The sequence below is a fragment of the Solanum tuberosum genome, unplaced genomic scaffold (genome assembly GCF_000226075.1).
Source record: "Solanum tuberosum cultivar DM 1-3 516 R44 unplaced genomic scaffold, SolTub_3.0 scf00083, whole genome shotgun sequence".
Taxonomy (NCBI): domain Eukaryota; kingdom Viridiplantae; phylum Streptophyta; class Magnoliopsida; order Solanales; family Solanaceae; genus Solanum; species Solanum tuberosum.
In genome coordinates, this window is record NW_006239015.1 from 490,990 (window position 1) to 517,938 (window position 26,949).

Below are 26,949 nucleotides of genomic sequence, written 5' to 3' on the forward strand. Positions count from 1 at the left end.
AGCACAATCATTGATACATATACATAGTAGTTACATATATACAATTATCTAACCGATATATATATATACAATTGTTGTGCTTTTATACAAACAAATGCCTGTTTGCGATTTATACAAATCTGATGCTCCATAGCAAACATAAAATTTGTTATGGAGCGCAATTATACAAACTATAGCTATAACATACAAATATGATTTTTATGTTTGCTAAACCTAAAATTCACTCAATAATTTATATAGAAGTTATGTATACAATTTTTTTTTAAAAAGTAAATAACAAATTGGACCATTTTTTTTAATATTATTTAAAAAAAAAAAAGAAAAGGAAAAAGGAATCATGTATTCACCTTGAATGAGTATATCCACAATTTCATATGGTAGCAAAGCGAAAGCCAATGAAATTCCCACCACAAGTTGTTACAACTGTCAGTGTCACTCTAAAATAGCTCTGGAAATTCATGACAAAATAGAACTACTGGAAACAATCTTGAAATAGCAAAGGGAACTTAACTTGTTAACTATTGTTGTTCTGAAAATTAATAGAGTATGATGATTTTTACTACCCCTTATTTCTCTTTCCCTCCCATTTCCATTTCCATTTCCAATAAATCCCCAAACCCTAAACTTATTCCTGCTGGCATTAATTATGTTATTCGTTGCTCAACTTCAACTCCTGGATTACCAGTTACAACAGGTAAAATATTTGAAATTCGGTTTGTTATTGTGTATATAGGAAACAAGAATGTGTTGTATGGATCGAGTCATGTTGGAGGATAAGTGGAAACACTAGTCTTTATACTTATTGCTAGTATTTTGTGTACATGGAGTAGTACTTGTTTCTGAATTATGACATTAATATTGAATACTAATTAACTTTTAACATGGATCTTAAACAGAAAGACTTAGGAATGATACTCCTTTGACCGGTGGAGCATATGATTTTGAAAAAGCCACTACTTCTCTAACTAAAAAAGTGCTAGATTCACCCAAGAAAGTTACTATTGTACGCCATGGTCTCAGCTCTTGGAATGAAGAAAGTAGAGTTCAGGTTTGTTTCATCTACTCATTTTTATTCTTACAAGAAAGTTTTCAATTCCTTTCTGGTCTAGGGCAATGATGTTATGTATAAAGCCGGGAGGCTCTGGAACAAGAGTGATGTTGCTAGTTTGAGCACATGTGCCTTGTTAAGGACTTCAAATTCATCTTCCATTACTGATGCAAGACTTATGGAACATTACATTTTTCTAATTAAAACCTCAGTGTTAATAGTGAAGCATGTTAAGGCTAATAATTCAAGTCTACTAATCTGATGTTGGACAGGGTATAGCATTCACCCCCTTGAGGCCTTGACATCCTCTCAGGCCTGATCCAAGATTCTAGAGGCAATTACTGCTTCACATAGTATAACACTTAGTCCTTCATGGGCTCGGCTCCCACACGTTTGATCGACTCCTATTGCCTATATACTGTAGTACTTAACTCCAAATAGGACTTGACTCCCATAATTCCAGCAGGTTTCTCTCCCAGCTCTAATACCATTTATTAGGACTTGAGTTCATCCACTTGCCTAACAATTTATTATCATTCTTTCTCACCAAATGGCTCGGGTCCTAGCATGACTCAAAGTGTTAATCTTGATTGTTGTAGTAAGGAACTCTCATCTCTTAACTTACTCTTTTGACTTGGACTTGGGCTGTTCTATAGCCAGTAACCAAGTTGGTTGTACATGTAGGGAAGCTCAAACTTATCTATACTTTCTGAAAAAGGAACAATGCAAGCAGAAAGATGCAAGATGGCCTTGTCTGATATGCACTTTGACCAATGTTTCTCTAGTCCGATATCACGTGCCAAGGTTGGAATATGATGTTGTATAATTATCTTTTGCTTACTAAATATGTAGTGATTAGATGATAACAGCAATGTCCTCCACAGACGACAGCTGAAATCATATGGAAAGGAAAGGAAGAGCCTCTGGTTTTTCTTGATTCCCTGAAGGAGGCCCATCTATTTTTTCTTGAAGGCATGAAAAATGGTCTGTTTCATTCATTGCTGAAATAATGTGATTTTACTATTACCTCTTTTGAGTCACTATAACCTCAATATAGTAAAAACAGGATGGTATAATCAACTATAGCTTTTGAATCCATTTAGATTACTCAACAGCATTTGTAGTTTTCTAAATGATGTTTAGTGTTTGGAGGCAGAGGATGCTAAGCGCATATATCCAAAGGAGTATACAACTTGGAGAGAAGATCCATCTAATTTTTGTGTAGATGGTGTATATCCTCTTCAAAAACTGTGGGGAAGAGCACATGAAGCATGGGAAGAAATTTTATTGACACCGGTATGTTCTTTATACTGCTTAATTTGGATTTTTTCGCGCAACAAAATATACTGATATAGATCATTGTTCATCAGGGAGAGAACTTTTTGGTTGTGACACACAAATCTATTTTACGAGCATTGATCTGCACAGCTCTTGGACTAGGACCAGAACGGTATGTCATAATGTTTAAGACCATACTTTTATCTCCAAAATCTTCTGATATTTCAGGCACATAAACATTAAAATAACCCTTTAGATATGACAGCTGACTTAGGCAAATGCAAGGATGTTAAAACATTGCTAGAGTATAGTAAACTTGCTTTGATCAGCATGATAATTTAATAAAACTTTCTTTCATCATTATGAAAATTACATTATAAAAGTTTGGTTCTTCAGCCACTATTCTTGACATGTCTAATTTTGTGTCGATTCAGGTTTCGTTCAGTGGATATAAATAATGGAGGATTATGTGTATTCAAATTCAACAAAGAAGGAGAAGCCATGCTTCAATCGCTGAACATGACAGCACATATGTATACTGATCACGTCTACCACTATTAAAATCGGCAGGTACAATGACTGGACAGCAATTGTGTACTCTGCCATTGAAACGACATAGAACCACATAAACCAGAACTGTGTCTGTGTAGTATACGAATCGTTGAACTCTCGAAAATAAATTTTTAGTTAGAATAGCATCATAGGTTAAGAACACCAAGAAGTTGTAGCATGTACTATGAAATTGATTGGAAATGCAGAGTTCATCAGTTCTTCCTGAATGAAATTTAGGTTGTTCTGTTACATGTTTATGTTCTCAGCTATCATTTCTCAGGAAGGTAAAGTCAGACCGAAACTGAGACTATTTCTTTAAGATCCATTTTAGCTAGCGTTTGACCATAGAGCTTACATCAGATTTTGAAGATTTATCTTCAAAAATCCATTTGGCCAATGAAACTTAAGAATCTGATCTTCAAATATTTTCAAGTTCTCATGATTAGATTAGATCTTTGTTGGTATATATGAGACAACAATAACAACAAGAATTAGATAAACTACTCTAATAACAACTTAGATTCTGATTTTACCATCTTGAAAAGCATTACTTACAACATTAAACTGATCTTGACCAACAAAGAATCGTACTAATTACTATATAGTAAGGAGATAATCATACAAAACACAACAAAGATGTCTTGAAATCCTCTTTTCATACTATAATATTTTATAGCAGTCATCAGTAAACACATAAATGAGTACAAAAATGACGAAAATAAAAGGCGATAAGGGTAATAAGTAAAATCTCCTCTCCATTGAATGAGGAGGATATAATAAAAGTCTAAGCTTTGAGTGTGTAAAGATTAAGAACATTGTGAAAAGAGAAAAGAAGAAGAAGAAAATAGAGTATAGCAGCTGCAAAGCCAGCAATAAGAGATCCAGTCACACGGTCACAGAATTTTGGAACTTGGCCACAAATTGGTAGCCAACCTGCATGAGTATTTCCCTTTTTCCCCACTTGAGCTATTGCCAAACATGCTGATATGCTTGAGTCCAGAAGCAATGTCATAAGCTACTCCAAAATTTAAAAAGTTGAGATCAGTTTAAGTCACAAAAATCAATGTAAAACTATCAAGAAAAGATACTAATTTGTTTGTCTGGTTTTTATTTGGCACCGAGTTAAGAAAGTCTATAAGACATTTGAATCTTGTGGTCTTAAACTAAAGATATGTAGAATGTATCAAAATGTCTTTTAATCTTGCGGTCTTAAACATGTCAGAGTTGACAAAAAAGAAAAGAGACTCTTTTTTAAACAAACCAAAAAAGAAAGTAAGACAAATAAATTGAAACGGAGGGAGTAGAACATACTATATCTGTAATAAGCAGAATGCGTCCCAGCATCTTCTTGGTAGGGAAAAAGAGAACTATGAGGGAATAGGCACTTGCTAGTATATTCACTCCAACAAAGTACCTGAAACATCATCAACAACTTAATTATCTTAACCTGCAGGTCATGTTTACTAGTGTCGGATTCAAAAATTAGACGTTATGAATTTCAAGTTGAAAGAATTGGTTCTGATATTTATATATATCTATATATTCATATATAAATTTTAATTTTTTTTTTTTTTTACACTTATCATATTTTCTTTTGTGCATACAAATGGAGTTTGACTCTGAAGTACTGAGTTCTGTCGAACCAACAAACTCGTGATTGGATCAGTTATCCTTAATTATTGTCTCTCAATCAATTGGACACGTGTGATGATGGCACGTCCATCCCTAGTAGATGTTGAATTTCCTTGGCTCCTTTGTGTGCTTACCTTTTTATATTTTGAATTCCCTTATTGAAAACTCTAGCTCCGTAGAAAGAATAATTATTTTAAAAGTACCGAAGATTACGATGAACTTACTTGAATGTTGGTGTGTTAGCAAATTTGGCTTCAAAGGTCATGCCCAAAACTTGAGCAGAGTCATGGCTAGTGACCATAATAATAATGGCTGTAACACTAGCCCCTAAGGCCAAAAACCTAAGCAGAAATATGGTAATCCTATTTGCCAAAGTCATTATGAATAGGAAAAGTGATAATAGAGATAATCAATTAACAAAATCAAACACTAGTTTTTAAAGAAATGAGGCATAAAAATTGGTGTAGGGGAATTAAAGAAAGTGATCAAGATAGGTAGAATAATAAAGAGGGATATTTTTTTTGTGTTAGGAAAAGGCAGATAAGTGGGTGGTAAACTTGTCTTCTTTAGGAACAAAGTGTCGTGTTCTTGGTTACCTAATGAATGTACAAAATAAACTCAATGACATTTATTTATAGTGTTAGTACTAACAAAGATTTAAATATTTAATTAATCCTTTTAATTTCATGGAAGATTTGTACCTCTAGTGGCACACTTGGACAAAAAATCATTGACTCTATCTACCAATATATAAGTGTTTCTAATTGTAGGTTGGAAGAAGATTATTTAAAATCTTAATTTATAAGCAAAGTTTAATATGAATTTGTATTGTGTTGATGCATAGAAAAAAGGTTACAACTTGGGGTGTAATCGTCAGTTGAACTACCAATTAGTTAACTAATATATATGTGTACGGCGCCTCCCATATTTGTTACTAACGTGGACAATCTTTTTTGGTTTTTTCTTATTCGAGTTTAAGTGATATATTTTGTTTGTGTTAATTATTTTATTTTACACTATCAGATTATCTTTACTTGTTATAATAGATAATTTTTGTATTTTTAAAAGGGACTAATTTAAAGTTATTGTTTTGATGGTCTGATATACCCCTCAACTTTATCATTTAAAACTTATATACCCCTCGTTATGAAAATGACTCATATATGTCCCTACTGTTATACGCACAAATGGCTCACATATACCTTTTTCCTCTAACGGAAGTGAAAAAATTAATTTTAATTTAACTTTTTAATTATTTTAAAAATAAAATAAAATCCCATATGAGTATATTTAATCCTCCTCACACATAATTCTTTTTGACTTATTTTTTTGTGTTTCAGCGACTAATTTAAAGTTATTGTTTTGATGGTCAAATTTATTTATGTTTCACTAATATTCTTGTAAAATTCATTATAGATGACCCAAAATTTTTTTCGAATACAAAAAACTAAATAACAATATAGTCGAAAAAATTAGTTTTATATTATGATATAGCCACAAAAAAATAGTTTTAAATTTCTCTTTACACTAAGGAATGAAAGAAAAAAATAAAATAAGAAACTCAAATAATGATAATCAAAGATGTCAAAAAATATTTTATGTATAAAAAAGATTAAAATATACCTTGAACTTCGCTAGAAGGATCATACATACCCCTATATGAATTTTTTTCAAAATTAAAAGTCAAAAATATATATTTAAAACTATTTTTTTTACTTCCATTAAATTAAGGGTATATGTGAGCTCATTTTGTAACGGTAGGGGTATATGTGAGCCGTTTGTATAACGATAAGGATATATATGTATCACTTACCTAACGAGAGACATATTAGCTTCAAATGGTAAAATTGAGAGGTATATCAGACCCTTTTCTCTTTTTTAAATTATTAATCTCACATTTTGCAGAGACTTACATGTGAATATTATTTGGATGAAGTGATAATGTAACCTTTTTTTATCCACTCAATATATAACACTCAAATTCAAACTTTTATAATGTGAACATTACAAAATTGGGGTGGCCATTGGAATTATAGTAAATGGCCATAGCCGCTTCATGACGTGAAGCCGTAATATCTCGAAATTGACCAATAATATTACAAAAGTTATTTGTTGTCCAACAATACTTGTCCAATATTAATTTTATACACTTTTTAAGAAATTATAATTAAAAGAGTCATTTTATTAAATCACCCTTTGAATATAATAAATACAATGTCTTGAAAAATATAACAGAGAAATAACTATAATTAATGATAAGGGTAAATTAAGAACTAAGTGTAAAATTATCCATTGATTCATTAAGTGAATAAGTATCGACATTGTTGGACATCCCAAAATAGTATAGTGGACAACTATTGTTAGACGGAGAGAGTACTATTATTAAGGAAGTCTTGATACAGAGGAAAATATTTTTCTATCTTCTTATATTTCGTTGGTTAAATTTCTTAGAAAATTAAATGACTTTTTAATAAAAGTAGGAAAAATATGTTCTATAAGTGATATTTCATATTGATTATGTCATCCTCACACTTCAACACATCTTATCTTCAACCCACCCTATATATCCCCCACCGCCCAACCCCCTTCTATCATAATATTTATCTAAACGGTATATAAATAATTTTAGAATAACATATACTTTTTCATACATATCCACACAAAAATAAATAAGAAATTCAATTATTTATCTATAAAACATGTTCTTTCATAGCGAACGCACCCCTAATTTTTTATATCATTACAAATTATGGGGACTTGAATATACCGTAAAGGAAAATTTCAAAAAAAATCGTAATTTTGCGATTCCATTAAAGTTTGCTTCAAACCACGACCTTGTCATATATATATATCCTTATTTTACCTATATTTGTTGCAATTGAAATTAGGTCTATATTTTCAAATCCATAAACTCTTCTTAGTATCATTTGATTGCACTATTTTCTCTTCAAATAGACTGGTCTTTAATTTTTACCTACAAAAATCACACTTATGATTAGCGACCCGTAAATTCTTGAAATATATAGATATAACTTATCAAATATTATAATACGAAAGTATAAACATATGTCATGCAAATAAATAATAATTTTAACTCTTGATGGACAAAAATTAACGACATACACAAAATAGGGACAAAAATGCGACCCTCGCAGTACACATGATACTTGATTCAAATTGAAATTTGATTATTTGAAAGTGAACCCTTGGCCCAATCTGAGATACACAAAAGCCCAATTGGAAACAAATGCAAACTGGAAAGGCCCATTAAGCCCGTCTTCCTTGTTGCTAAAGCACTTCACAGTATTTGGGTGTAAAGTTTTAGCATTTGTTTTGTAAGCAATTTTCTGTTTTGATTTCTTTTGGAAAAAATATAAAAGTTATTTTTGTTAATATAATTATTAAGTATATTTTTTATTCGTTTATTTTTTTTCTCACTGTATATAAAAATAATTTTGATATCATTCATCAAAATTATTGTATCATTTTGGGTATATATTTTTTTTTTCAATCTTCTTCGATACTTACAATATTAAGGTTCTTCTTTGTGACTTAACTATATTGTTTTGAAATTGAGTTTGACCTATTGTCTAACTTTTAAAAATTTGATTCGTTCATAAATATTTTCAAATTTAAAAATATTAAATTTGTATATTTTGGCTTTTGAAATAAAAAGTAATCTATTTGGCAACTTTTTGTTTGTTTTAAAATGCAATAACTATAAAATGGTAACTCATAAATTGAATGAGGTACTTTTCTGTGGCATATATTAAGAAAAAATAATATGATATTATCTTCAATTCATCTTAAAATCATCACTGGGAGATCGAGGGATAAATAATGTAGCGGTTAAATTGCACCTCAAATAAGAAAATATAATTGTGTTTCTAACAAGTTTTCACGTGGCACATCACATGGAAAAATGTCAAAATCTTCTTTTATATAAGGTGACTGTTAGAAGAGAGGGATAATTGTTAACCTTCAGATAATGACAACGACTTTTCAAGGGATATAAAAAATGTTCTATCATAAATAGTATAGTGGTAAAATTGCTCCAAATAAAATAATATTGCGGTTAGATTGCACCGCAAATAGAAACATCAAGTCGAATAGTTAAGTATAGCAATCTTAAGTAGCTTTAAGGTAAAGAAGATAATTGTGTTTCTAATAAATTTTCACATGATACACCATGTGAAAAAATTACTGAAACTTTTTCCATGTTAGATAACCGTTAAGAGAGAGGGGTGTTCTTGAACCTTCAAAAAATGACAACGACTTTTTAATTTGAATAATATAACAAAAGGAAATCTAATTATTATTTTTCAATAATTAAGAGATTTATTTGACTCTCTTCCTACGTTTTAACTAGTAGAGATATCATAACGAATTATAGAAGATTGACTTATCCCAATCAAGTTTTGTAAAGTATTTAGTAAGAACTAACATTTCAGTATTGTTTATGTTTTTCATTAAGTATTTTTTAATTTCAATATTGTTCAATACCTATAAAATGATAACTCATAAATTGAATGTGGTACTTCCCTATTGCATATATGGAGAAAAAAATGGGTTTAGTATTATCTTCATTTCAAATATTTGAGGGACAAAAAAATTCTAAATGAAGCAGTAGTCATAAAATTGCTCCAAGTTAAATAGTATAGCTATTAGATCGCACGCCAAAAAGAAATATCAAGTCGAATAGTTAAGCTTAGCAATCATAAGCTTCTTTAAAGAAAAATAATAATTACATTTCTGAAAAATTCTCACATAGCACACCACGAGAAAAAAATATCGATATTTTTTCTCACGTCAGATGACCGTTAGGGAAGAACTGCATTTTTGAACATTGAGATAATAACAACTTTTCAAATATGAATAATAAAACAAAAGGTATTTTCCCCCCAATAATTAACCTTCTTCCCGTAAAAAATAATAATTGTATTTCTAATAAATTCTCACATAGCACATCACGTGAAAAAATATCGATATTTTTTTCCACGTCAGATGACCGTTAGAGAAGAAGGGTATTTTCAAACCTTCAGATAATAACAACTTTTTCAATTTGAATAATAATAAAAAGGTAATTTTTTTTCAATAATTAACCTTCTTCCCATAAAAAATGATAATCGTATTTCTAGCAAATTCTCACACAACACACCACGTGGAAAAATTACCGACATTTTTTTCCATGACAGATGACCGTTAGATAAGAAAGATATTTTTGAACCTTCAGATAATAATGACTTTTCAAATTTGAATAATTAAAAAAAGGTAAATTTATTTTTTTCCCCCAATAATTAACCTTCTTCCCGTAAAAAATAATAATTGTATTTCTAACAAATTCTCACATAGCACACCACGTGAAAAAATTACCAACATTTCCACGTCAGATGATCGTAAGAGAAGAAGGGTATTTTCGAACCTCTAGACAATAACAACTTTCCAATTTGAATAATAAAAAAAGGTAAATTTTTTTCTAATAATTAACCTTCTTCCCGTAAAAAATAATAATTGTAGTTCTAGCTAATTCTCACACAACACACCACGTGGAATAATTACCAATATCTTTTTCCACAATAGATGACCGTTAAAGAAGAAAGATATTTTCGAACGTTCAAATAATAACGACTTTTCAAATTTGAATAATAAAAAAAGGTAAATTTATTTATTTTCCCAATAATTAACTGTCTTCCCATAAAATATAATAATTGTATTTCTAATAAATTCTCACATAGCACACCACATGGAATTATTACCGATATTTTTTTTCCACGTCAGATGATCATTAGAGAAGAAGGGTATTTTCGAACCTCCAGATAATAACAACTTTTTCAATTTGAATAATAATAAAAAGGTAATTTTCTTTTTAATAATTAATCTTCTTCCCATAAAAAATAATAATTGTATTTCTAGCAAATTCTCACACAACACACCACGTGGAATAATTACCGACATTTTTTGCTACGACAGATGACCGTTAGAGAAGAAAGGTATTTTCAAACCTTCAGATAATAACGACTTTTCAAATTTGAATAATAAAAAAACGGTAAATTTAATTTTTTCGCTAATAATTAACCTTCTTCCTGTAAAATATAATATTTGTATTTCTAACAAATTCTCACATAGCGCACCACGTGAAAAAATTACCAACATTTTTTTTCACAACAGATGACCGTTAGAGAAGAAAGATATTTTCAAACCTTCAGATAATAATGACTTTTCAAATTTGAATAGTAAAAAAAAGGTAAATTTAATTTTTTCCCCTAATAATTAACCTTCTTCTCGTAAAAAATAATAATTGTATTTCTAACAAATTCTCACATAGCACACCACGTGAAAAAATTACCGGCTATTTTTTCCATATCAGATGACCATTAGAGAAGAAGGGTATTTTCGAACCTTCAGCTAATAACAACCTTTCCAATTTAAATAATAAAAAAAAGGTAGTTTTTTTCTTTCAATAATTAACCTTCTTTCCGTAAAAAATAATAATTGTAGTTCTAGCAAATTCTCACAGAACACACCACGTGGAATAATTTCCGACATCTTTTTCCACAACAGATGACCGTTAGAGAAGAAAGATACTTTCGAACGTTCAGATAATAACGACTCTTCAAATTTGAATAATAAAAAAAAGGTAAATTTAATTTTCCCCCCCAATAATTAACCTTCTTACCATAAAAAAATGGTATTTCTAACAAATTCTCACACATCACACCACGTGAAAAACTTACCGACATTTTTTTCCACGTCAGATGACCGTTAGAGAAGAAGTATATTGTCGAACCTTCAGATAATAACGACTTTTCAAATTTGAATAATAAAAAAAAGGTAATTTTTTTTCAATAATTAACCTTCTTCCCGTAAAAAATAATAATTGTATTTCTAACAAATTCTCACATAGCACGCCACGCGAAAAAACTACCGACATCTTTTTCCACCACAAATGACCGTTAGAGAAGAAAAATATTTTCGAACCTTCAGATAATAACGACTTTTCAAATTTGATTAATAAAAAAAAGTTAGATTTAATTTTTTCCCAATAATTAACCTTCTTATCGTAAAAAATAATAATTGTATTTCTAACAAATTCTCACATAACACAACACGTGAAAAAACTATCGATATCTTTTTGTACGACATATGACCGTTAAAAGAAGAAAGATATTTTCGAACCGTCAGATAATAACGACTTTTCAAATTTGAATAATGAAACGAAGGTAATTTTCCCCCCCAATAATTAACCTTCTTCCCACATTTTAACTAAGTAAAAATATCCTAACGAGTTTCAGAAAATTGACTTCTCTCAAAAACGTTTTTATTTCGGATAAAATAAAGAGAAAAGAAAAAAAAAAACCAAAAAAAGAACCGCCTCCCTTATTACGGTTTGACCTATTTCTCCTCTAAGGACTAAAAAGTAATATAAAAGCACTGCTTCCTCTCATTCTTCACATTCTTGCCTCTCTGTTCTTCTCTTCTTCTCCCTTTGGACTCACAGAGAAAATCAGTTGAACCAGTATTTATCTTACTAAAACTAAGCAGACAGGATCTGGGTTCCGATTTTCTTGGAATCTTGAATCCATTTGAACTGTTAAAAAAAGAAAAAGACTCAATTTTGAACTGAAAGGGAGAAAGAATTGTTGAATCGGGATGGATTTGGAGGATGAATATGAACCACAGTACAATGTTGATGATGATGAAGAGGAGATAACCCAAGAGGATGCTTGGGCTGTGATTAGTGCTTACTTTGAGGAGAAGGGTCTTGTTCGTCAACAACTAGATTCGTTTGATGAGTTTATTCAGAACACGATGCAAGAAATTGTTGATGAATCTGCTGATATAGAGATCCGACCTGAGTCCCAGCATAACCCTGGTCACCAATCTGACTTTGCTGAGGTCCGTATTTGAATTTGGGAATTCTTTGAACAATTTTGAAACTGAGTAATACAGGGGTTTAGAGTGATGGGAGTGGAAGTAGTCTGTGAGGAGAGAGGGTTTGTGTTGTTTTGTTTTGGATTGGCGATTTATGTTTACTGGAATTGTCTGTTGGTTCAGTTCAATTAGGCATTAGGTTTTTGTTAGGGTTTTCTTGGAGGAAGTATTTGTTGAACTAACTGATCGAAATTGGAAAAAGATATACTAGGTAGTTAGAGAACTAACCATTCTATGAAAAAACATGAAAAATAGTTGGGTTAATGAAAATGAAGTAGAAGAACATGGTCGGATGGATTATGAAAGTGTTGGTTCAGCTCTATAAGGCATTAGTGGTTTTGGGGGTTTGTTGAAACAATTTAGACATAGGACTGCACTTATTTTGCAGGAAGTAAAAGTCTTTATCAAGGTTGATTGTGGTATTAAATTTGAACTCTGTGATTTATGTTGGTGAGGCTAGTTGCAGTTGAATTTTGTGGTATGAACTAGTGCATTCTTTCTAACAATTCTGGACAAGTATTTGATGTGGCAATTTGTCCAACATATCTGATGTTATGTTTTACCCAGGTTAAATTCTATTTGACAACAGAATCGTTAAACATTATCTAATGAAGCTTATTGAGCTTAATCGGATGTGGTTCATTAACTCTCGACTTTTTGATACTGAGTGAATGCTTTCCTGGTTGAGATAGGGTACAGCCTGTACTAGCTAATTGCAAACCATGGTGGTGAAAGTTGTGATTTTTGACCTAAACGCAATATATCTTCTGCTAGTAAACAAATAAGTCTGTTCAAGCCATGCATAGTTCTGTCTCTTATGGCAAAAGTTTTATACAAAGACTACAGTTTTGACTTTATTAATCATTCGTTTTGTGCAGACTATCTATAAAATCAATTTTGGTCAGATTTATTTGAGTAAGCCAATGATGACAGAGTCAGATGGTGAAACTGCTACCCTATTTCCAAAGGCTGCAAGGTTGAGGAATCTGACATATTCTGCTCCTTTGTATGTGGATGTCACGAAACGAGTCATCAAGAAAGGACATGATGGTGAAGAAGTTACTGAAACTCAGGACTTCACAAAAGTCTTTATTGGAAAGGTGAATATACTGTAGTTTTGGATCCATATTTGAAAAGCTGAGAGGTTTTGTGAAATTGTTATTGATGATTAAACTTGGTTTCATCTTCACTTGCAGGTTCCTATAATGCTGCGGTCAAGTTACTGCACATTATATCAAAATTCTGAGAAAGATCTAACAGAGCTTGGAGAATGTCCATTAGATCAAGGCGGGTATTTTATTATAAATGGAAGTGAAAAGGTCTTAATTGCTCAGGAGAAGATGAGCACGAACCATGTGTATGTCTTTAAGAAGAGGCAACCTAACAAATATGCCTTCGTTGCGGAAGTCAGGTCAATGGCAGAATCTCAAAACCGCCCGCCAAGTACTATGTTCGTGAGGATGCTCTCAAGGACTAGCGCAAAAGGGGTAATTGGCACTGCCTGAGACAGGCAATTTCATTCCTCTTTAGTTGTTGTTTGTTTCAATTGATTAAACTTATATATGTAACTGTTCTCTGTTGCTTTTAATGCTTCAGGGTTCCTCGGGCCAATACATTCGAGCGACACTTCCATATATCCGTACAGAGATTCCTATTATCATCGTGTTTCGAGCTCTAGGTTTTGTTGCTGATAAGGATATATTGGAACATATCTGTTATGATTTCAATGATACTCAAATGATGGAGTTGTTACGTCCGTCGTTGGAAGAAGCTTTTGTTATTCAAAACCAACAGGTACTTCTATTGGTGCTCGTGGTTCTTCCAATTGACCTGTCCAAGCTCTTTCATTTTTTTGATGATGTTGCTGCTAAAATAGAAAGCTTATTTGACGATGGGCTATTTCGATTCTACCTATTGTTGTTTGATGCTGTTCTCTTCTTTGAGTTCGTTCCTTAATTATGTGATATTGTTAGGTTGCTCTTGACTACATCGGGAAAAGAGGGGCTACAGTTGGTGTTACAAGGGAAAAAAGGATTAAGTATGTATACTGAAGTTGCCTAAACTTCTAACTGTTCTTCTGACTTTTTGAAGGATGAGACTAAATGCTCCCAATCAATTTTTGTAGGTATGCCAAAGAGATTCTTCAGAAAGAAATGCTTCCTCATGTTGGGGTTGGAGAGTATTGTGAAACCAAGAAAGCTTATTATTTTGGGTAGGCCATCCTTTTTCTCTGTAGCCATATTTTTAAAGAAATGATGCATTAGTGATTTTCCCCCTTTTTAGTTAGTAGTGGAAGTGTTTCTCAGGATCTTGAACCTACTCATATCAGGTATATCATCCACCGGCTTTTGTTATGTGCGCTTGGCCGAAGGGCTGAGGATGATAGGGATCATTATGGAAATAAGAGACTGGATCTTGCTGGTCCTTTGCTTGGTGGGCTGTTTCGGATGGTAGGTTCTTATTTATAATTTGGTTTACACTGTTATGCACATCGTTTCTTATCTCTGTTTCTTGGGTTCCGTCTTTCGATGCAGCTCTTTAGAAAGTTGACAAGGGATGTTAGAGGCTATGTGCAAAAGGTAAATGCACAGACCTTTTGTTTACGGCGTCATTGGGTGAATATTTTCTTTGTGCGGACTGTTCTTATTGTTTGTGGGTCCTTCAGTGTGTTGACAATGGAAAAGATGTAAATCTCCAATTTGCAATCAAAGCTAAGACCATTACCAGTGGGCTGAAATACTCTCTTGCTACTGGAAACTGGGGGCAAGCTAATGCAGCGGGTACAAGGGCTGGTGTTTCGCAGGTCAGCTAATTATTCAGTTGGTTGACAACATTACTTGATCGACCTTCTCCTCGATAAATAATTTTGTTTGTTGATATGCCCCAGGTGCTGAATCGTCTGACTTATGCCTCTACTTTGTCTCACTTGCGACGGTTGAATTCCCCTATTGGACGAGAAGGTTATTGACTTTTCCTCTATACGACTGTTTTGCCTATGAAATATGTGGTTCTAGTTCTACTTTCTGATAGTATTTTGATGTAACTCGCTTCCTCTGGATCAATCATTTGTGACCTAATCTCATGCTAGTAGGGGGTTTTGCTAAATCACGTCCTATTAATCTTTCAAAGAACACACCAAAGCAAATGGAGAAGTTACAATAGGGGTGTAAGGAACTTGGAGCAGTAGTGGATTTATTTGGAAAGAATCAAGTGTTGAGTTGTGGGTTGGTGGTAAACAGAGAGCCCACTGCCCCACTCTACCCATTCCTCTATATTCATTTACATGGGATCTTACTCCTGTCAATTATTTTTTTAGTTAGTTATTACAAGTTCAGCTTCCTTTTATTTTTTTCTTTGTTACTTAGATTTTATATGTTTGTTTACCAGGGAAACTGGCCAAACCAAGGCAATTGCATAATTCACAGTGGGGAATGATGTGTCCTGCAGAAACACCAGAGGGTCAAGTAAGTAACTGCTCTCCTGTGGAGCTTCTGTTATGCCAGGATGTGGCTAGATTAGCCCATCCCTTTCTACCACCCCAAATAAAAACCTGTATAATGCAAATAGGAATAAGATTCTTCGGAGACTGATTCATCCTTGTGATCTTATTAGGCATGTGGGCTGGTGAAGAATCTAGCTTTAATGGTTTATATAACAGTTGGTTCAGCGGCATATCCAATTTTGGAGTTTTTGGAAGAGTGGGGTACTGAGAACTTTGAGGTGAGCAAGATCTCAGTGTGTCGGGATGTTTGTGGTTCAGCTTAATTATGCTGTATTTTCTTTACTATTTTAAGTGTGATGATGATATGGTCTTCATTTGCTCACCATTGCTTTTTCTGTAAATCTAGGAAATTTCTCCTGCAGTTATTCCACAGGCTACAAAGATCTTTGTCAATGGTACCTGGGTGGGAATTCATCGTGATCCTGACATGTTGGTGAGAACATTGAGACGACTTAGGAGACGGGTAAGATACAATCTACACTAATTTTGAGTGGATGACACTAGTGCAGTACGAAGCATATAGCGGAGGGTGTTATAATTACATTGTAATTTCTTGATAATAAAATAATTACATAGTAATCTAGAAAACATCCATATGATGTCAGTTATACATACCTTTGATTATTTTTTTTACATTATAGCAATGCTCCCGGCCAACCATTTTAAACATATGAGTTGGAAGTATGTATTTTGATATAACAGAGATCTTGGAAATGTACTACTCGCGCGGCTACTCTACCTTACAAACTGACATTATCTAATTGCTTCTACTGAGTTCTCTGGTCTCACCCCCTAAGTACCCTCTTTAAACACTCATGGTCTTGTAAATATTATCACTACATTTTCTTTGTTTTTTTTTTTTTTGCGTAAGTGCCCATGTTTCTGATTTATGCAGGTTGACGTCAATACTGAGGTTGGGGTGGTCCGTGATATCCGTTTGAAAGAACTTCGAATTTATACCGACTATGGCAGGTGCAGTCGTCCATTGTTTATTGTGGAAAAGCAAAGGCTGATGATCAAGAAGAAGGATATTCAAACATTGCAACAACGGGTATGCTAATGGCTCTCTTGCCCCCTTCATTGCTATCTTTTGTTGCTTCGATCACACTCAAGTTAGCTTGGAAGTTTGGACTTCTCTCTGCTTCAGGTACTTACATATTCAGTGTTCTTTTTCAGGAATCACCTGACGAGGGTGGCTGGCACGATTTGGTGGCTAAGGGATACATTGAGTATATTGACACTGAAGAGGAAGAGACAACGATGATTAGCATGACTATAAATGTGAGAAGTCAACAGAGGTCTTCCTATTCTAACAGTTTCTGCTGATTATGCTGAGATACTGAAACCATATGTTAATGTTTCCAGGATCTTGTGCAAGCACGCCTTAATCCTGGCGACGCTTATTCTGATACCTATACTCATTGCGAAATTCACCCATCACTAATATTGGGTGTCTGTGCATCAATTATTCCATTTCCTGATCATAATCAGGTGAGTCATGTTTTGGTTGTGACTTCTCTTGTCAAAGTTGCCTCTGATCTTCTAATCTAATGTGCTTATTTGATGTTTTATCAGTCTCCCCGTAATACTTATCAGTCAGCTATGGGTAAGCAAGCCATGGGGATTTATGTCACCAACTACCAATTTCGGATGGTAGGTAGCTACTTATTTCTCTCCATAATATTTGGGAGGTTTTTGTTTCAATATGACAAGGTGACAATTTTCTTTTCTTCTGGCAGGACACATTGGCCTATGTGCTTTATTATCCTCAGAAGCCTCTTGTCACAACACGAGCCATGGAACACTTGCATTTTAGGCAACTACCTGCGGGCATCAACGCAATTGTCGCCATCTCCTGCTATTCTGGATACAATCAAGAGGATTCTGTCATTATGAATCAGTCATCGATTGATCGTGGATTTTTCCGATCTCTGTTTTTCCGTTCGTACAGGGACGAGGAGAAAAAGATGGGGACATTGGTCAAGGAGGACTTTGGACGTCCTGATAGAGCTACTACTATGGGTATGCGCCATGGTTCGTACGATAAGTTGGATGACGATGGTCTTGCCCCTCCAGGAACTAGAGTTTCTGGTGAGGATGTTATCATTGGGAAGACAACTCCCATTTCTCAGGATGATGCGCAAGGGCAAGCCTCTCGCTATACGAGGAAAGATCACAGTACCAGTCTTCGCCATAGTGAAACTGGAATGGTGGATCAGGTTCTATTAACAACAAATGCTGACGGGCTCAGATTTGTTAAAGTGAGGGTCAGATCAGTCCGTATTCCTCAAATTGGGGACAAGTTTAGCAGTAGACATGGTCAGAAGGGAACAGTCGGCATGACATATACACAAGAAGATATGCCATGGACCGTGGAAGGCATTAGTCCTGATATTATTGTGAATCCTCATGCTATTCCTTCTCGAATGACTATTGGTCAGCTGATTGAATGTATTATGGGGAAGGTTGCTGCACACATGGGAAAAGAAGGTGATGCCACTCCCTTTACAGATGTTACTGTTGATAACATCAGCAAAGCTCTGCATAAATGTGGTTACCAGATGCGTGGTTTTGAGACCATGTACAATGGTCATACTGGGCGGCGGCTTAGTGCAATGATATTCCTTGGTCCCACGTACTACCAGCGCCTGAAGCATATGGTTGATGACAAGATTCATTCTAGAGGCAGAGGCCCTGTGCAAATCCTCACAAGGCAGCCTGCGGAAGGTCGGTCACGTGATGGTGGTCTTCGTTTTGGAGAGATGGAGCGAGATTGTATGATTGCTCACGGTGCTGCTCATTTTCTCAAGGAGCGGTTATTTGACCAAAGCGATGCATACAGAGTTCATGTTTGTGAGCGTTGTGGGCTGATAGCCATTGCCAACCTCAAGAAGAATTCTTTCGAATGCAGAGGTTGCAAGAACAAAACTGATATCGTCCAGGTAAACATTTTCTCTCTGCTCCTACTTTTGCGCACCCACAACACGGATACATGTACACTGGACTGGCTCAGGGATGCTCTGCTCTTTACAGTTTACACCTCACATGTCAAATAGTCGTTCTTTTCTGTTGTGGTATTAAAACTCACGGTCGCCTCTGTTGGTGCAGGTTCACATTCCCTATGCATGCAAATTGCTTTTCCAGGAGCTAATGGCTATGGCTATAGCTCCAAGAATGCTTACAAAGGATGTCAAGCTAGCCAAAGATCAAAAGAAGAAAGCAGCTTGATTAATTTAGTCCATTCCGAGAAAAAAGTTGCCTATTTTATAGATTGAAAGGTCTTATTTTACCAGTAGTCAGTTTTGCATCCACAATATGTGGATCTACTACTTATTGGTTTTAGAATGGTTGTAGTATCTAGTGAGAACAACATCCTTATGAACCCAGCAGGTACTGTGGTTTCAAGGATGGAGTAATTCTCACATGTAAAATATAAGTAATATTTATATCTGAAGTTTCTCTTCGAAAAACTCCTGCTTTTCATGTATAAGAGGCTCTTCGTTAGTCTTGCATCAAATTGAATGAGTTGAAGCTTTTCAGTTTTGACAATGAGAAATGAGTGCAACTGTTTTTGTTTTACTAATGTTCACAATTCTGTAACTAGAGTCCAGAGATGTTATGACTATTGCACATGATGTATGAACAGTGAACAAGATATGTTATATCATATGATAAAACCATGAATCAAGAATGAAAAATAGAAAATGGGAAACAGGCAAAGTTAAAATGGATTGGGATGTCGTATAATTACAAGTTTTGATTACAAAATGGAGCTTAATCCCATTCTCTTTATCTTTTTTAAATAATCTATTAACACAACAACTACGTCGTTGGTTTTATATTAGTTGACACACTTTTCCTTTGTATATTCATTAAGAGTTATAAATGAAAAATATTATTTACTACGAATTTATTCTTTATCTCTCCCCAAGAAATTATACTTTATTTATGAATAGTGCTAAACTAATTTCATTTAAAAAATATTTAATACTAAAACAAAAATAATATAAAAATAATTAATAATATCTTGATTTTATAAAATGTTAACTATTCGAAATAGATTAAGTCTGTCTTTCGGCTCAAAGTACCCTTTCCGTCTTACTATTGGACCAGACTTACCTTTTATTTAACAGAAGAGCATGTGGTATCCCATGTGTGTATTAATATGCCACATAGACCTCCACGTGTGCACGCTCACCCCCACCCACCTCCACATAGACGTTCTAAGAGCCCTAATTTCACCCTTTTCCCACATTTCATCCTTTTCTTAAAAAAGACCTAAAGAAGCTTCCTTTCACCAGAATTTGTGTGCAACAGAATCTGATAGATTTCTTTGTTACATTTCATTATTAGCAAAAAACAAAAAGAGTTGATGAGAATCGACCTGATTGGACTCGATCACCCATTGTAAACTCTACCAAAGCTTCCTTCTTAAGATAATCACCTCAAAAAGTTTTTGTTGCAGTTGCTAAATCACGAAATAGAAAAGTCTTGGCTGCAATTTGGTTGGACCCTGCCTCTTTATCAACTTTCTTTGTGCGTAATGAATTCTTTGCTTTCAACTTATCTGAAGACGAGCAAAAAATAGAAAAGTAAACAAAAGCATGGCACTAAATGAGGCAACTAGTGTTCAGAAATAAGAAGGATGATTGACGAGCAAGGAAAAATGACATCTAAACTTTTTTATTGGTGAAAGGAACCTTCCGTGGGTCTTTTTTAAGAAAATGATGAAATGTGGGAAAATGATGAAATTAGGGCTCATAAAACGTCTACGTGGAGGTGGGTCGGGTGGACGTGCACATGTGGAGGTCTATGTGGCATATTAATACACACATGAAAGGCCACATAACTCTTCCGTTAAAGAGAAGGGTAAGTCTGGTCCTATAGTAACACAAGAAGAGTATTTTAAGCTGAAAAATATATTTTGAATAGTTGAAGGGTAGTTTTGATCCTTGTTTATAAAATGACAAGTAAAGTATGTATTTAAGCACTCGAGTTTTCTACCAAAAAAAGTAGTACTCTGTAAAAACCTATATTCATCAGATGTAAATTAGTGCTAAATCCCTAAACCCAAATCGCTGCAAGAGCAAAAAAAAAAAAATGGAAGAAAAGTTGAGCAACATCGAAAATCAGCAAGTAGATGATGAAGAAGAAGATGAGGGTCCACCACCTGGTTTCGACTCTTTAGCTGTACCATCGCAAAACACCAATGTTGTCATAGATGAAGATGATGATGAAGGACCACCTCCAGGTTGGTCATCAATTCCTCAGCAACACAATCTCCAGGTGAGATTAATCATAAAACACTAAAATGGGTGTCAATTTAATTTTGTTTTTCTCTTGAGTCATCTGTATTGATTTATCTGTATTGTGTTGATGAAATTCAGTTTCAGTGCTGTCCCCCTTTTAGTTTATGTATGTAAAGAGGTACATTTATCTGTCAAAAGATGGGAAATTAGTGAAAGGTTGAGTCTTGATGCCATATGAGTACTTGTCAATCATGAAAAGAACATTAAGATTTTCCTTGAAGTTATGTTGTTAATTTTGTGGGAATTTGTCTTTGATTTATTTGAAGCTCTCTATATAGTTGAATTTGATCTTTATTGGCTTTCATGGATTACCTGTTTTGTGCTCGTGAAATTGATTGCTCTCAGGGTTGGAATTTCTTAGAACTTGAGGCTATATATAACTATCATTAAAACATTGAAAGGGAAAAAAAAAAGAGGAAATAGTTAATGAAGAAGTATTTTGCTTAGTGAATACAAAACTATTTGATTCTACATGTACACAAAGGTAACTTGTGAACAGACTACTGATGTAGAGATGGGGGGCAAAGAGCACAAATCGGAAGACGATGAAGATGGTCCGCCACCCGGGTGGAACACTGTAATCCCACAGAAAAAATTGCCATCTTTACCGCCAACAATAGAAGCAGTTACTTGTGGTAAGTCGTTAACTTTACCGTCAAATTACGTTCTTCCCTTCCCCCTCTCTTGCTGGCTCCCTCTCTTTTCCCCCTTGCACACAAACAACTTAGGTAAAGCATTGGAATTGCTTTTTAAATAGAATTGTCAGCTCCACTAGATTTATGCCTCTATTATTTTCTTGGTAAACAAATCTGTAAAAGATAGTGGTCGGCCTTTTTCCAATCTATGCTAGATTGGTTCTTGAAACCTAACTCTTCAAATTATGCGTAGATGTAATTTTGGAAGGCAATGAACATGAACCATGTGGAAACATAAAGACTGTTGGTGACGCCTTCTTTCAATTTTTTTATTTTTTTTTGCATCTTTTAAAGAGATAATCATTTTGAAATGCTTTACTTGAGCCAAGGGTCTATCGGAAGCAACCTCTCCACCTGCACAAGGTTGGGATAAGGTCTGTGTGACATCACCCTCCCTAGATCCCACTTCTGGGATTACACTGCGTATGTTGTTGTTGTTGTTGTTTTATAGAGATAATCATGTGGGACCACTATTTGGTTCTTGTAACTTCGTTCGTACTGACCACCATTTTATGTAGCTTCTTTTGCACTTATGTGCTTGTTGGTTGTCACATTTGCTATGATGTTACTTAACTATATACTGATAGTGTTTTTCCTTGCTTATTTGTTTTCAAAAGAAAATTAGTATAAGCTTACAGCTTATTATAATAAACATTACCAGTTTTAAAAAAAAATAGTATAAGCTTACTATAATATGCTCTTTTTGGTTCTTATGTAATGTCAAGGCTTGCAATTCACTAGCTTATTCTTGCCAAACAATTAATTTGGCCAATTGGAAGTATTACTATGCAGGGCTTATGGTCCCACATTAGTATCTTATGTATTAAGGATGCTCTTATATGAATGAGCTTAGATGATTTTTTCATCTAGTTGTTTAGCAAGATAATGAGGAACTTCGGGATGGATGAGTCTTCTTTATTTGTTTGGTTCATAAGATTTAACATTCTGCCTTTCAGATATAGATATGGAGAAGAAAGAAGAAATCATTAAAAATGAAGATAATGGTCCACCGCCAAGATGGCAGTTGACCCCTAAACTACTGCCGCTACAAACATCTACACCACCATCAGGGACACAAGGAGCTTCTCTTGAAGGTGAGTCCTTTCCTTTTCACTCAGATGAGTATCCATGTTCACAAGTGCAATTTTTTTTTGCTTTGGTATATGCTAAAATACACTAATCTCTTTTACTTGCCATATGTACATGCATGCTTGTGTGTTTCATTTTTTCTGAATTAGTCCACAATACCAATCGGGCTTTGTTTATGTGACAGACCTTCAGTGTAAGTTCATATTTATTGATCAGTATGGTATGAGAAATGACATGCCCCAGTGTCTTTGTGTTGATTGAAACTGCAGGTGGATGTGATTGAAGGTGGGCCAAACTGAGAAGAAATTAATTCCATAGAACATGTCGAAAAGACAAGTGATGAATTATTATATTTAAGATAAGAGAATAATCAAGAGATAATAGAAGTTAATTCTTGCCAAACGATTAATATAATCAATTGAAAGTAATTCTATGCAAGGCTTGTGATAGCATTAGTATCTTCTGTGTTATGGATGCCCTCATGTGTGCTTAGATGTTGGCTTCATCTAGTTGTCAGTTGTCCAGTAAGATTATGAGGAGTTTGGGGATGCGTGAGTTCTTTATATTTGGTTCATCAGAATTAGCCTTCTGACTTTCAGATATAGAAATGGAGAAGAAAGAGGAAGCCGTTGAAGATGAAGATAATGGTCCACCGCCAGGATGGCAATTGACCCCTCAACTACTGCCTCTACAGACATCTACATCACCATCAGGGATACAAGGAGTGCCTCTTGCTGGTGAGTCCTCCTTTTTTTACTCAGATTCGAAATGTCCATGCTTACAAGTTCAATTGGTATGTGCTAAAATACACTAGTCTCAATTACTTGCCATATGGACACAAGCTTGTGTTTTTCTGATATAGTTACCAATCGGGCCTCGTTTATGTAACAGACTTTCAGTGTAAGTTCATGCTTGTTGATCAGTATGGTAAGAGAGGTGGGTATGACCCTGTGTCTTTGTGTTGATTGAAACTGCAGGTGGGATGTGATTTAAGTAAGGAGGCCAAACTGAGAAGAAATTAATTCCATTGAGCATGTAGAAATGACTAGTGATGAAGTATATTCAAAATATGAAAATAATCAGTGGACAATACAAACAACAGTGTGGCTCAATCCCAACTAGTAGGGTCATCTATACGAGTCCTCCATATCCATTCTGCTCTATATGGGCTCGGTTTCATTCCAATACTCAATTATTGTCTATTAAGACAAATTAGGGGTTAATATGTGGAAAAAGTTCTAGCTGTTGGAGGATTTGGTATTTAAGGTATTCCTGGTATGGCCAAAATTTATAAGCATAAAGCATGAGAGGTTCTCATTAATTAAACAAAGTTTTTAAGAAAAATATTTAGGGGTTCATAGCTTAAAGGCTTGTGGCTCTTTAAAAGTCCGGATTAGCGGTATCAAAATTTGACATTTGGTTCCTTTGGAGCTAACCTTCGACTATTTCTGCCTTCTAACCTTAACCTATGAGTTAGCAATTTGACTCAATTGCCTTAGTCCGGATGTTTCAGACATATATACAAGTTTGACATATAGGTTTTTTGTTCCGATGTTATGCATGTAGATAGCAAAGTGGCTAGCAGCTGCTGATATGTCAAATCCATATAAGAAATTATATCTGGGTTTGGTGCTAATTTTGCAGTGGACAAATTCTATTTATTCAGTATCCTTACAGTTTTGTAACTAGCTAACATTAGCTTTTGTAGACGTTGAAATGGCGAGCAACCAGGACTGTGATGTTGAAAAGGAAGGACATCCACTGGGATTAGAATCCGTTCCTATGAATGGACATTCATCACCACCTACACCACCACCTCAGTCGTCATCATCAGTTGCTTCTTCTGGTAAACTTTACTACAATGCCTTAAAATAACATACAAGTATATATAATGGGTAGTAGAGCAGTGAACCTCTGTTTCATGCCAAGGAGTTCAAGATAAGATTGACTTAATTGTATTGTGTCGTTTGGGTTTCTTGATCTACTAGTGCATTTAGTACGTATACCTTTTTGGTGGACATTTTGGGGGATACTGATGAAACTGTTCACCAATCAGAAATGGAGATGGGTCGCAAACAAGAAGGCACAAAGAATGAGGAGGAAAGGCCCCAAATTGAAAAGCAACCAATGTCGCATTTACTACAGATGAAACCTATAGTGCCTCAAGCCTCATCACATGCTGCAACAGTTTCTTCCGGTCAGTTCTTTTCACAGAGCATAACAGACTTTTAGTTCATCTCATCCAATTTTAGTCAGTTTATTTAGGAGATGCTTTGAACAAAATACGTTATGTAATTAAGTTATGATGCAGAAATGGGTCAGATGGTATGTGGTGGTTGCCGACAGTTACTTTCTTATCCACAAGGGGCTAAATTGGTGAAGTGTTCATGCTGCCAAACCGTCAATCTTGTGCTAGAAGGTTTCTGCTTCCTCTTTTATACTAAAATGGATTCTTACAGTCCTAGACATTTTCCCCTTCTTGTCACAAAATCAGATATATTCTAGTGAAGAAATTTCAATTTATCATTGGTAGGTTGCCCCCTAAATAAGTTTTGTTGAATCATGACACGTGCCAAATTTGCTGAAAAGATAACATATACAATAACTTCTAATTGACAATATGAACAGTTAGTTTTCTCCATGCTTTTTATTCAGGGATCCGCTTTTGGTAAATCGGAGCCCTGCCAGTTATCAATATGTTTAAGTACCTTAGTAACAACTGATGTAAAATAACCGTGTGGTGCACCTTCATTCTGATTTTTCCTTCTGATACTGTAAGTTTTGTATCTATTGTGAACTGGCATACCAGACCTCTCATAATTGGATAGAGAGGAAATAAGATACAGACATTTTCTTCACTTTGTTGTTTTCATGGATCCGTACAACTATCCTGAAGAATTTGATTGTTGAAAACCGTTGACTCATTTCTATGGGGGGCTTACTCACGTGGTTCTGATTGTTCTCACTGCAGCTCATGAGGTTGGACAAGTTAAGTGTGGGGGTTGTGCAGTGCTGCTCATGTATCCGTATGGGGCCCCATCAGTTAGATGTTCCTCTTGTCGCCACATGACAAAAATTGGGGTATGGACTTCATTTCTTCAGAAATACTTGTGCAGTCATGTCAATTAATCATATGATATTTTTTTTTGGGTATCTCTGCATTTCCCTTTTGAAAAACTTAGCCTGGAGCTGAAATGTCATTAAGTCCTATTATACTTGTTAGGATGCACCACATGTTAAGGTGGGATATATGCGAGATGTCCTATGTATTATGGCCCTTTAACATGTTGTGGACAGCACTTGTAGTATAAATTTTAAGCTAGAAATTTCATAACACACGCATGATTTATATGTATATTTGTCTGTGATTTTGGAAATTTAATCGCATCCTAAATTGCCCTCCTTTTTGTCGATCTTGACTTTTGAGACATCTATGCATCTGAACTTTTCTCCTGCACATCCAGGCCCACAACCGACGACCACCTCAGTCAGTGCAACAGCCTCGAAGAAGACATCCTTCCTACCAAGTTCATTAGCTTGCTTATCTCGATCTGATTTTGGGGAATCCATCATGTAGATGCATTGTTTATATGAAACTTCTGGGCTAGTTAGATGACATCAGGGTACTGCTTGCTTCATGGCTTTGGCATTTCCCTTGGCTTTGTAAAATCTTTACCGTATTAGAAATCTGTAACAATCCTTTTCTATTTAAAAATTCAATATGGAATAGAGTCAAATTTCTGAATGTTGGTGACACTAGTTTTGGAAGTTTAGTTTCGCCTCATCGAGCTCGGAACCTGGTTGACCAGTGTGCAATTTGTAGGAGTGAAGACCGAGGACTTTATTGCACTCCATAAATTTGCAATGATATCTCTATGTCTTGAAGTTAATTGCACAATGATTTTTCTATTT

At 34.5% G+C, this 26,949-nt stretch overlaps 4 protein-coding genes across 9 annotated transcripts; 3 read left to right on the plus strand and 1 right to left on the minus strand.

The window, feature by feature from the left end:
- Positions 1 to 372: 372 nt before the first annotated feature.
- Positions 373 to 3,127, plus strand: LOC102592219 (probable 2-carboxy-D-arabinitol-1-phosphatase). Its single transcript, XM_006346979.2, has 7 exons — positions 373 to 694; positions 897 to 1,048; positions 1,733 to 1,852; positions 1,933 to 2,032; positions 2,205 to 2,344; positions 2,419 to 2,498; positions 2,761 to 3,127. The coding sequence occupies exons 1-7, from the start codon at positions 547 to 549 to the stop codon at positions 2,885 to 2,887; spliced, it is 867 nt and encodes a 288-aa protein (XP_006347041.1). The 5' UTR covers positions 373 to 546; the 3' UTR covers positions 2,888 to 3,127.
- A 389-nt stretch (positions 3,128 to 3,516) lies between these two features.
- On the minus strand, positions 3,517 to 5,095 carry LOC102592563 (CASP-like protein 1C1). Its single transcript, XM_006346980.1, has 3 exons — positions 4,735 to 5,095; positions 4,190 to 4,292; positions 3,517 to 3,893 (listed from the first exon to the last, which is right to left on the minus strand). Exons 1-3 carry the CDS (start codon positions 4,887 to 4,889, stop codon positions 3,663 to 3,665), a joined length of 489 nt encoding a protein of 162 aa, XP_006347042.1. The 5' UTR covers positions 4,890 to 5,095; the 3' UTR covers positions 3,517 to 3,662.
- Positions 5,096 to 11,946: 6,851 nt separating this feature from the next.
- LOC102592899 (DNA-directed RNA polymerase II subunit RPB2) lies at positions 11,947 to 19,523 on the plus strand. The gene is made up of 19 exons (XM_006346981.2): positions 11,947 to 12,406; positions 13,321 to 13,542; positions 13,639 to 13,929; positions 14,039 to 14,236; positions 14,416 to 14,480; positions 14,568 to 14,654; positions 14,772 to 14,892; positions 14,977 to 15,021; positions 15,108 to 15,245; positions 15,330 to 15,402; positions 15,830 to 15,906; positions 16,055 to 16,162; positions 16,291 to 16,407; positions 16,840 to 16,995; positions 17,121 to 17,225; positions 17,310 to 17,435; positions 17,520 to 17,597; positions 17,684 to 18,886; positions 19,053 to 19,523. The coding sequence occupies exons 1-19, from the start codon at positions 12,161 to 12,163 to the stop codon at positions 19,170 to 19,172; spliced, it is 3,576 nt and encodes a 1,191-aa protein (XP_006347043.1). The 5' UTR covers positions 11,947 to 12,160; the 3' UTR covers positions 19,173 to 19,523.
- A 665-nt stretch (positions 19,524 to 20,188) lies between these two features.
- Positions 20,189 to 26,927, plus strand: LOC102593239 (uncharacterized). Of its 6 annotated transcripts, none has more exons than XM_015308658.1 (9): positions 20,189 to 21,230; positions 21,738 to 21,888; positions 22,911 to 23,042; positions 23,637 to 23,774; positions 24,737 to 24,883; positions 25,094 to 25,234; positions 25,349 to 25,456; positions 26,009 to 26,118; positions 26,502 to 26,927. In XM_015308658.1, the coding sequence occupies exons 1-9, from the start codon at positions 21,045 to 21,047 to the stop codon at positions 26,571 to 26,573; spliced, it is 1,185 nt and encodes a 394-aa protein (XP_015164144.1). In that variant the 5' UTR covers positions 20,189 to 21,044; the 3' UTR covers positions 26,574 to 26,927. The 6 variants fall into 6 exon arrangements, with proteins under 6 accessions (XP_015164144.1, XP_015164147.1, XP_015164143.1 ...); XM_015308657.1 differs by having other exon boundaries at positions 20,191 to 21,230; positions 22,905 to 23,042; XM_015308659.1 differs by having other exon boundaries at positions 20,197 to 21,230; positions 22,905 to 23,042; positions 24,746 to 24,883.
- The last annotated feature ends 22 nt before the right edge of the window (positions 26,928 to 26,949 follow it).